Source organism: Panthera leo, chromosome A1 (assembly GCF_018350215.1).
Source record: "Panthera leo isolate Ple1 chromosome A1, P.leo_Ple1_pat1.1, whole genome shotgun sequence".
Taxonomy (NCBI): domain Eukaryota; kingdom Metazoa; phylum Chordata; class Mammalia; order Carnivora; family Felidae; genus Panthera; species Panthera leo.
In genome coordinates, this window is record NC_056679.1 from 2294055 (window position 1) to 2306209 (window position 12155).

General features: G+C 39.5%; 1 protein-coding gene across 5 annotated transcripts in view; it reads right to left on the bottom strand.

Moving 5' to 3' along the window:
- The window catches only part of MICU2 (mitochondrial calcium uptake 2), a 142375-nt gene that overhangs the window by 57032 nt on the left and 73188 nt on the right, over positions 1-12155 (bottom strand). For all 5 annotated transcript variants that reach the window (XM_042928483.1, XM_042928822.1, XM_042928568.1 and 2 more), the window contains 2 exons: positions 6720-6767; positions 4982-5064 (listed from right to left, as the gene is read on the bottom strand). In XM_042928483.1, the coding sequence (XP_042784417.1) occupies positions 4982-5064; positions 6720-6767 (131 nt within the window). The remainder of the gene's footprint in view (positions 1-4981; positions 5065-6719; positions 6768-12155) is intronic.

Genomic DNA, 12155 nt, shown 5'->3' on the forward strand with positions numbered 1-12155 from the left:
TTTTATTTTATTTTATTTTATTTTACTTATTTTTCCCCCATTTTGTCCATTTAAACTACCCTCAACTTCTCTGTAGAATTCCATGCTGCCTTCATAATCCAGTTGCTCTATAATGATCAACTTTATCCATACTGATTCGTGGGTAACAAGCAAATTTGCTAACACTTGCTTACAATGATGTCAGAATGAAACAATTTCTATCTTTTTCAAACCACATGTTTTGAATATGTGAAACATTCCCAATGTTCTTTAAGCAGTTACATAGTATAGTTTTCTCCATAACTTTCTGTTACTTTTAACTTCTGCCACTTTAAGAAGTTGAATTCTGGAAGATTACTACCTGTTTTTCTGAACAGTAAGTGAAACTTCACTTATCTGGAAGTATACTTAGGCAATTTCAATCCTCTGGAATCCTCCAGCTTTCTTATGTAAGATGCAAACCCACGCGTAAGAAAAATCCTTTTCAGCATTTGAAACCATTGTTTTAAGGGCATATGATAAAATATATACGAGACTTTCTCAGAATTTATAGTCTGTATATTCTAAAGCAGTGCTGTCCAATCGAAATATAAAGGAGTTACATAAGTAATTTAAAATTTTTGAGCAGCCACATTCAAAAAAATAAAAGCAACAAAAAAAGACACATGAAAATGAATTAATATCCCATCATACTTCATCATGTATTTACTGTAAAAATTCAGATGTTTTACATTCCTTTCTCTTTTCTTCAAAATCCACTGTGTATTTTACATTTACAGAACAATCAATTCAGATTTACATTTCATTGGAAATACTTGATCTGCGTCCAGATTTCATAAGATTTACAACTTAAAAGGGGTTCCCTATACCCAGGTAGCTTCAAACATATGTAAACATTTCTGAATACCTAAAGGGAATATCAGGTTTTAAATGTAAATTTTACATTAATTAAAATTTAAAAACTTAAGTTTTTTGTGGCCACAAGCCAAATTTCAAGGGCCCAAAAGCTACATATGGCTACTGGCTACTCTACTGGAGAGTACAAGTAATAGAGTCTATATTTTCTACCTAATTTTAACAAGCTTTGTTGCCTGTCTTCCCAGTACACTGGAGATTGGAAGAAAAACTAGATGACTAGAACCGACATAAAGATCTCACTGATACCAGTGATAGGAAACTAGCGATACCTTTTTTAATTAAAAAAAGTTTTTTTTATTATTTATTTTCGAGAGAGAGAGAGAGAGGGAGAGAGAGAGAGAGACCGAACACCAGCAGGGGAGGGGCAGAGAGAGAAGGAGACCTCCATGAGCCTTATCTTTTTCCAGTTGTACTGAGATATAATCGACATACCTCACTGTGTACAATGATTTGACTTAGAGAAGTTCTGAAATGATTACTGCAGTAAGGTAACATCCATCATCTCATACACATGCAAAAAAAAAACAAAGGCAAAAGAAAAATCTTTTCTCCTTGTTACAGTAGCTCCTAGGATTCACTCTCTCAACCACTTTCCTATGTAAACACTATGCTTGTCGTGATGCACGTTACACCCCCAGCACTTACTCATCTTCTAGCTCCAAGTTTGTACCTTTTGACCACCTTCCTTCAACTCCCAACCTCGCCTCTGGTAACCACAAATCTGATCTCTTTCTAGGAGTTTGATTTTTTGTTGGATTCTACATAGAAGATCATACATTTTGTCTTTCCGTGACACACACCTATTTTTAAGACAGGTCCTCATAAAGAAGCCTCTTACCTCCCATTATTTCAGTTGTTCCTGAAAGTTTTGAAACTTTTCTGTGTGTTTTGTAAAGTACACCTAACCACACAACAATCCAAAGGTATCTGTTTTAGTGTGAGGGTGTATTTTCTGTGTGTTTTAGCACACCTTCAAGAACTATATACCAACATACTGGTCTGAAATATTGAGGGTATTGAGGGTAGTTATGCTGAGTCCATTCCTTTCTAGATATTCCAGAATTTAATTCCTATAGTTGTATACTGGGTTCTATTTCCTCAAATAAAACATAGCAAAAACAAACAAACAAACAAACAAACAAACAAAAAACCAAAAACTTGACCAATGCAGGTTAATCAAGGCTCCCTACTGCCCCTGCAGAACTCCGGGACAGATATGCCCAGTGAGCTCCTGGCCAGTCTCAAGCTTGCTTGCGTATTCCTGCTCTCAGCGGTTGAGCTCAATATCCGCTCTAATTTTTGTGTGTTTCCAAACCAATTATGCTCATTGCACTTGTTACTGTAATGATTTAATTCAATATTACTGTGAAGTAATGTGGTTTTCTGGAAACACCAGAAAGCTGAAGGTAGAAGTTAACTACTTGGGGACACTAGGACATTGGTCTCCTTTTTTTGCCTTAGGTGAGAACGTAGCTTCAAAGACAACTGAATTTGGTGAAAGAAACCAGAAGAGCCTGAAATGGATGCACCAAGCACAGAAGACAGTTTATGTGAGTTTTCGTTTTGTTTTTGAAAGTGATATAAACTCCAAACATAAAAGCGTAGCATTTAGTGCCTTATGTCTGGCAACAGCCTGAAATGAGTGGGCCACTGTCACGGGGAGCTGCCAGGCCCCCCAGAAAACGCCATGTCGAGGAAGCCGCGAGGGGATGGCCTGCATCGATTCGTGTCCTGGCGGCTAGCTGTTTCATTGCGTTCGTGGGCCTTGACTACATACACAAAGGGGTGTGCGTGAAGTCACTTGCAACAATGCAAATGCCTGTATCCATGAAAAAGGAGTCTGAAAAGGGTTGCTGCGATAAAAAAGTGAGAGGAATACTTCAGAGTTGTGTTATAAAGGGACACTACTAAAAAAAAGCTGCTTCTGATTAGCTGGGGTATGTCTGTAAAGAGTGGGGAAAATCGCCAAATCTTGAAGGATTCTACATTGAGTGCTTCCTACCTGTCTTTACATTTTTTCTGCCCTTTAAAGAAAACAAAGTGGAAACTGCAGATGATAAATGATGAGACTGTGTAGCAAGAATCCAATCAGTGGCTCCACTCTAAAGAAAAGGCCTTGGTTCCGAAATGGTTACAAAAGAAATAAATAAAAATGTTAAAAAAAAAAAAAAGGATGTGTATTTACTTAAGTTAATTAAAAAGTCTGTTATGTAAGTATCTTTATCTTTAAAAATGATTCCCCACTTGGACAGACTTTTTAAGGCAGTGGAACAACTACCGATGGCGGCCACACGGGGTAAGATGGACTGTGCTCCACTTTCAAACACTGACAATTTCATCTGTTTACTCACACAGATGTTCATGTCACTTACCTTAGTCTCCCCCATATGCTAACATTCATGCACTCTTTACATCCTCTTCCAGATTTCCACATATGTTAAATACTCATGAGCCTATTTTTTGTTTTATATTTATTCTCTGATTAGAACTTTTGCCATGTCCTTTGCTTCTAGTCTTTGACACAGTTTCTTATACATAGAACCAACTATCTCAGTAACTAAACTTGCAAAGCCTGTGGTATGGAACCTTGTCAAGGGGGTTACTGACATACAGTTTGTATGATAACAAAACACACACAGCTCGATGGGCTTTGACACGTTTATATGCCCATGTCACTGCCATCCTCACCAAGATCTAAAGTGTTTCTAGCACTTCAGGAGGCTCCCTCATGGAAACTGCAGTCAACTGCTCACTCCCTCTCAGCCCCAGGCTGCCAATGATCCGCTTTCTGTTAGTGTAGACACGCTCCTTTTCTAGTTTCGTATCCAAGGAATCACCCGCTCTGTACACTGTCTGTTTCACCTTGATTCATCCATGTTGTTGTATTTATCAGTAACTTTTCCTTCAAATCGCTGAGTACTATTTTATTGTATGAATACAATTTGTTTATCTAGTCACTTGACGAACACTTAGGTTCTGTTTCCAGTTTGGGGCTATTATGAATAAAGCTGTTATGAACGTTCATATACAGGTCTTCGGGTGAACATGTTTTCTTCCTTTGACTAAATACATGGGAGTAGAATTGCCAAGTATAGTTAAGAAACTGCCAATTTTGTTTTCCAAAATGTGTGTTTCTTTTACATTCCTACATGTAAAAGAGTCCATTTGCTTCAGGTCTTAAAGCCTTTTTTTAAAAAAAGTCATAGTCATTTATGTATGTATGCATTACCAATCATAGTTCAAAGAAGTCAGTATGTACAAAGCACTGTGTTATCTATTTATTATGTTGTGTCTTTTTCTCCACAAAACACTCTAATAGATTAAAAACATTTAATTCGGGGCGCCTGGGTGGCTCAGTAGGTAAAGCTTCCGACTTCGGCTCAGGTCACGATCTCACGGTTCGTGGGTTCGAGCCCCGTGTCGGGCTCCGTGCTGACAGCTCAGAGCCTGGAGCCTGCTTCTGACTCTGTGTCTCCCCCTCTCTCTGCCCCTCCCATGTTCATGCTCTGTCTCTCTCCTTCTCTCAATAATAAATAAACGTTAAAAAAGTTTAAAAAAATAACATTTAACTCTGTCACATACTCAACAGTTTATGCACAGTGAGGTATTTTTTAATACTACCATCAACATTCTTGGAATGAAGTAAAATTTACTGGTCACATGTCCTAGAGTTGTCTTGGAAACATATTTTCACTTAAACGTATTTCCAGCTTTTCAAATATTAGCCTTAGCAAATTCCTGGAAAACCTGCACCCATTTATACCTATTGTAGCTTTTTCATTTTTCTATCATTTCTATTATCGTTATATACATTATATATATTATCGTTATCATTATCATAAAACAAAACCCTAAAAAACGTAGATGCTTAAGTCCATTTCTCCCACAGGCATCTTATACTCTGTTCCTCAACAGTTTCCCTCAAGGCTGCACTACGGAAAATTTAACACTTCCAAATGTACAAATGATTTCTTGACATGTCATATGTAAGCAGTGGATATAATTTCTATTTTTATGGAAATGTAAAATCACACAAACACCCAAGTGTCTTATGATAAGCCAAAAATAAGTAGAATCTACTTACCTTAAAAAATTCCTTTTTCTCAACCATCTCATTACCATCTGCATCCAGCATTTTAAAAGCAACATGAAACCCAGTATGGGGTTCTGTAATTAAGTGAAAAGCGAACAGTTATTTGAATGTTGGTGAAATGCAAATTATATTTGCTGATCCGTAGGTCTTCGAATTCGAAAAAAAAAAAAAGCTTCCAGAAACTATTATGCAAGTGCCTCAACAGAGAAAAAACGATCTCTTCTTACAACAATTTTCAGAGGCTGATCTATTTCCGAAGACGTGTTGCTCTGCCGCTAAATGCTCTGCTTCTCAAGGCAAAATCCATTTGAGAACTTAATTTATTTCTTTAACCCTACCAGGGGTTTCCTCTATTCTCATGACAGCTCGGCTATTTTCGTACAGATTATTACTCTTGATTTCCTTTCCTCGGAGTAGGGTTTTTGTTTTTTAGGTTTATTTATTTATTTTGAGAGCGAGAGGGCGAGAGCGAGTGAGCAGGGGAGGGGCAGAGACAGAGTGACAGAAAGAATCCCAAGCAGGCTCCATGCTCCGTGTGGAGCCCGACAGGAGGCTCGATCTCATGACTGCCAGACCTCGACCGGAGCCAATATCAAGAGTCAGACGCTTAACCAACCGGCGCCCCTCTCAGAGCAGGGTTTTTAAAAAGCTTTTTATTTGGAGGGGCGCCTGGGTGGCTCAGCTGGCTAAGTCTCTGACTTCAGCTCAAGTGATGATCTCACTGTTGGTGGGTTCGAGCCCCCCGTCGGGCTCTGTGCTGACAGCTCAGGGCCTGGAACTGGCTTCGGATTCTGTGTCTGCCTCTCTCTCTGCCCCTCCCCTGCTTGCTCTCTCTCTCTCAAAAATAAATAAATATGAAAAAAACCAAACTTTATTTTTAAATAATTTTAGCCCTAAGAAATGTTGTAAAGACAGCATAGTGAGTTCTCATACTCTTCACCCAGCTTCCTCTATTTTTAACATCTTATATAACCACAGTATCGTTGTCAAAACTAAGAAATTAACACTGGTAGTAGTATTTTCAACCGAACTACAGACTTTATTTGGATTTCATGTTTTTCCATCAATGTTATTTTTCTATTTTAGGATCAATATAAGAAGTCACGTTGGGGGCACTTGGGTGGCTCAGTTGGTTAAGCGTCTGACTTCGGCTCAGGTCATGATCTCACGGCTCCTGAGTTTGAGCTCATGAGTCCAGCTCTGTGCTGATAGCTAGGAGCTTGGAGCCTGCTTCAGATTCTGTTTCTTCCTCTCTCTCTCTCTCTGCCCCTCCCCTGTTCTCTCTCTCTCTTTCTCTCTCTTTCTCTCTCAAAAATAAATAAACATTAAAAAAAAATGGAAAGAAATCATGTTGCATTTAGTTGTTATGTCTCCTTACTCTGCTCCAAGTTGTGAAAGTTTCTCGCTCATTCCTTGATTTTCATGACCAGTCTGAAGAGTACCGATCGGGAAGTTTGAAGAGTATCTAATGAGGGGTTTTAAATATGCGAAGGTTAAGTCTCATTCTTCTGTTCAACAAGTCTTTTAAGGAGACAAAGTTATGGGGAGCCATAGTACAAGGGAGGTAGAAGGGATAATCTAATCCAACAGTATCATTTCGTTGACACAGAAACTAAGATAGCAGTGATATTTTTCACGATAAAAGACATAAATGCCAAACTTCCAAAACACTGTTTGGCAAGAACAGAGAATTGCACATGATCACAGAGACCAACTGTGGGATACTTACTAGTGAGGATGGTAAGCAAGAAAAGATACTCGGTATAGGATATCAGTCCTGAAAGGGAGAAAATAAAAACATCAGGAAATAAGCTTTACATGGTTTACAAGTAATCACATATAGGTACTATATGGAAACTTCACTGAATTAAACACACACACATTTTTACTTTAATTTACCCCTCTTTGATACAGTGGAAAACTTCTACAATAGAGTTAAGTACAGTACTGATACTTAAAAAAAGAGACCGTGTTTTTTCATCAGGTTACTATTACCAGTAAGAGGAGGGATGGATGTTGGCTAGCAAACAATAGGCATCCACTACAGGTTTGATTTGCACGGCACTTTATGCGACTCTCACTCAAATTTCACCGTTCACAACATCTCAAGTGAAGCAAATCTGAAAATTCAGTAGAGTAACGGAGATCTTGATATACCAAAGGCCAAACTATATTATTTAAAATAAGAAAATTAAGTCTTTGCAGCAGTAACTTGATTTTCCTTCGGGAAACCATCCCTTCTCCATTCTCAACATGCAGGCCAGGCGTAGGACTACCCATTCTCACCCCTCAAGGTGGATGCTGACTGGCTCAGCCAATCACTGTCCTCTCCCAGAATCGGCACAGACATGGGCAAGAAGCTGAGCCAAGCTAAGGAGCAGGCTGCACATGTCTGGCTGCAGGGACCTGCGACGGGCCTTGACCTAGGCTGGGTCATTCAGAGTGGCATTTCTGATGAGAATGCTGAACCTTCACTTCATTGTTTTCCCTCCGCCAGCCCTCCTGGGCTTTGATGATGTGAGAATGTTTCACTTAGGAATGTGAGGCAATGGAAAGAGGGCCTGGAACTGCCAGACAGCCGGTGTTTAGGGCCTGAGAATGCAGCCAATCCTAATTGGCAGGTATGAAAGATGGATACTGGTGATGTCTGAGCCCTGGATTAAGTTGAACTTGAAGCTAGCTCTGTGTCTGGCCACTAGCTCCACGTCTGTCCTTTCTTGCTCAAATAGATAGTGTCTGGTTTTATGTGCCTGCAATGAAAACAATAGCAATAAATACAGAAAATGTATCTTGTAAATCATGGCCTCCTGATAAGCCAAAAAACTTTTCCTTCCGGATCGTAAATTTGATATAATAGCGAAATACACAATTAAAAAAAACTTTATCATGGAAAACTTCAATCACGCACAAAAGTAGAGAGAGTATAATGAATAAGTGTATTATACATATATCAGCTTCGGTAATTATCAACTCATGACAGATCTTGGTTTATCTATACCTCTTTCCATTCCTTTCTCCCACTTCCCACTGGATTATTTTGAAACAAATCTCATATATTATTTCATAGTAGAAAATCCAAGCTGTATCTCTAAAAACACGGCTCCCTCCCTCCAAATAATTACCAATAATCCCTCAATATCGTCAGATTCATACCACTTTTACAAACGTCCCTGTATCAGAAAAACAATTTTTCAAGTGTTCTCAAATCAGGATTCGAGAAAGGTCCTTGCATTGTACTTGGTCAACAGGACTCAGGCCACTTTTTTTGTTGTTGTTGTTGTGGCAAAACACCCATAACAGAATTTGCCATTTTAGCCATTTTTAAATGTACAGGGTAGTGGCATTAAGTACATTCACACTGTTTTGCAATGATTACCAAAACTTTTTTCAGCACCACACACTGAAACCCCATACCCATGAAACACTAACTCCATTCGTTCTGCCTCCGGCCCCTATAATCTCTATCCTATTTGCTGTCTCTATGAATTTGCCTACTCTAGGGACCTCATATAAATGGAATCATACAATATTTGTCCTTTTGTGCCTGGCTCACTTCACTTAGCATCATGTCTTCAAGGTTCATCCACATGGCAGCACGTGTCAGAATTCCATTCCTGTTTAAGGTCGAATAATACTCCACTACATGCACAGGCCACATTTTGTGTATCCATCCGTTGATGGACATCTGGGTTGTTTCCACTCTTTGGCTATTGTGATTAATGCTGCTACAAACATTGGTGTACAAGTATCTGTTTGAATCTCTGCTTTTAATTCTTTTGGGTACGTACCCAGAGGGGAATTGTTGGATCATATGGTCATTCTCTGTGTTTAATTTGAGGAACACCCATGCTTTTTTCAAAAGTGGTGGCACCATTTTCCATTCCCACCAACAGTGCAGAGAGGTTATCATTTCTCCACATCCTTGCCAACACTTGTTAATTTTTTTTCTTGATAATAATGGTGTTTATTATGTGCTGTCTCATTATGGTTTTGATGTGCGTTTCCCTAATGGTTGGTGATGTGGAGCATCTTTTCATGTGGGAATGAAATCATGAAGTCAATCATGTATCTTCTTCAAAGAAATGTCTATTCCAGTCTTTCCCTTTCAATTGGGTTGTTTGGTTTTTTTGTGGTCGTTGAGTTACAGGAGTTCTTTAAATATACTGGATTTTAACCCCTATATATGATTTGCAAATATTTTCTCCCATTCTGTGGGTTGTCTTTTCACTCTCTTCTCTGTGTACTTTGATTCACAAAAGTTTAACATTTTTCTTTTGTTCCCTGTGCTGTCAATCTCTTTTAAAAAATCTATAGATTCTCCCGTGTCTTTCCCCCCCTCTCTTTCAACTTAGTTGTTAAAGATGCCTGGCCGTCAGTCCTATAAAGTTTCTTATCGTCTAGAATTTTGCTGACTATATCTTCTTGGTGTCATTTCAAATGTTCCTCTAACTTCTGTATTTTCTACACACTAGTCTTTGGATCTAGAAGTGTGCTGAGATTCAAGTTGGATTTTTGGCAAGAATTCGTAATAGATGGTACTGTATACTTCCATCAAGGAGGCCGGAATAAAAATGTTTATAAAAATGCTATATACTACTAAGAGACCGTGATAGTAAAAGTTACCGACTTTGGAAGTATGTGAAATCATTTGCAGAGATGTCAGAGGTGATCAGAGATGTCACAGAGGAAGTAATTCTAAAAATGGTCTTCAAATGATGGAAGAAAAGTTAATTAAGTGGGGTGGGATGACAGATAAGGCTGAAAATGAAAACTAAATATGAAAATTAAAAAGTTACTGATGGTCCGAAATAACATCCATGTGGAAGAAGCAATGGGAGCTAAGGCCCATGGTAGCCTAGACACAGGAATGAACTCCCGCAGAGGCTGACGGCAGTGATCCTGACGGCTCCCAATCAGGTGGCGCACAGACTTGGGGCCCAAGTTCAGAGCAAGGCGGCTAAGGACTTTCTATCCAGGTAATTCAATGGTTTAGCTACAAGCAACTTCAGGCATATATTTTAAATTTAAATGATAATATTAAAATAATATTTTTAATGACTCGTATTTTTGTGCATTACCAACTTTCTGCTTGTTTTTATTTTGGAGCCGGTGTACTTCTTTTTAACAAAAAAGCCCACCGTGAGTTTTCAGGTATTTTTCCTTAAAAACGTTCAGCGTTTATATGGAGAGAGAAAGAAATGTGTTTTGTCAAACCCCGTACCCGAGAGAAGTGCTCTGGTGTGAGGTGAAGGATCAGAGCATTTCATCGCTTGGCAGCCTCAGTAAAGTGGACGCTGGCTTTTTTTCGCCTGCAATTTTCAAAGGACTATGGCAATGTGAAAAAACGGCCAAAATGCTAGACTGACGTGGGCTCGGTGCCAAGAGGAGGCCTCACTCTTCTCTTCTTTCCGCACAGGTACACGTCCTCTAAATGGGGACTTTGTGAGAAAGAAAATTCCGGTGTCTTTCTTTGACATGCTGACTTGAATAAAAAGCTTGAATAAACAGAGTGGAGACAGTATAAAACAGCACCTACACTCTCAAGTGCATGATAAACAATATAGTTCTACAATTAAAATTGAAAAAAAAATATAATTCTACGACAGCATTCTCAATATCTGCCCTCTGGAAACACTTGTAAAGGAAACTGACACTTTGGAATACAGGAAAAACAATACATATCGCTTACACTTAATTGCGAAGTAAATGGCAATGTTTTAAAAGTACATGTCAAATAGGAAAGTATTTTAAATAATTGTATTTAAAACTTTGTGAATGAATCCTTAAGGAAGGGCCACAAGAAGAGAGGATTCAATTCTGTTAATGACTATGCTTCTCTAAAAATGTTTTAAATTTGGACCCATTCTAGAAAGTGACTTGCTACTGGTTCCCAAAGCGACATTAACACATCTACCATAAGAACATGTTTATTTATCTTACAACGTATTTAATTTATATTCAGTACATCTTTAAGGGCTGTATTATATTGAGAATTCTGCTCAGTTTAAAATAAAAAAAATTCAATACTTACTTACTTATTTAAATGTTTATTTACCCTTGAGAGGGAGAGACAGAGGGAGACCCAGATTCCGAAGCAGGCTCCAGGCTCCGAGCTGTCGGCACAGAGCCCGACGCGGGGCTCGAACCCACGAGCTGCGAGATCATGACCCGAGCCGAAGTCGGACGCTTAGCCGACTGAGCCACCCAGGCGCCCCCAGAATTCTGCTCAGTTTACAAGAGCGCATACGAGCCGCACGCTGTGGGAGTCCCTGAGGAGTAGCAGCCGTGGCTGTGCGCTGCCCTTTGGCCTTGGGCCTCAACGAGGGCCACAAGGTGACTAAGGACGGGGGCAAGTTGAGGCACAGCCGCGGCCACGGGCGCCTCAGCAAGCACACCAGGCTCGCGCAGGACGTGATGTGAGAGGCGTGCGGCTTTGTCCATCGAGCGGTGTGCCATGGGCTGCTCCAGGTCTCCGAGGACAAGTGCGCCCTCAAGTTCACCAAGAACAGGGTGGGGACACACGTCTGTGCCGAGAGGAAGACATGAGGGAAGCGGCAGCCAAGGACTGAACCTCTCCTCTCTGGGTGTAATAAAACCTTTATGGAACTTGCAAAAAAAAGCACGATAACTCGTATTTTTCTTTATAGTAATGAACGGTGGATGTTATTTTCTTATTTCAAAGGTATACTATTTTTTGCTAGTTATCATATGGTGTAATTTTTGATACGTATTTTATGTGGTAAAATGGAATATTTAAAATTGTTCTCAACGTAGCTAAATTTTACATTCTTTTCAAGTGACTTCATTAATATCAATAAAGAAAAAAAATCAACAAAGCATATGTGAAAAAAGTGTACCTGTTGAATCTCTCCTCTATCATAATATTCGTATTAGTGTTTTTAAAATTTTTTTACATTTATTTATTTTTGAGAAACAGTGAGACAAAGCGTGACGGGGGAGGGCAGAGAGAGAGAGCAAGACACAGAATCCAAGGGAGGCTCCAGGCTCTGAGCTGTCGGCACAGAGCCGGACGCGGGGCTCGAACCCACTAACCGTGAGATTGTGACCTGAGCCGAAGTTGGACGCTCAACCGACAGAGCCACCCAGGTGCCCCGTATCAGTGTTTTTTCTTTAAGTTGAAAATGCACATTTCAATTCGTGTATT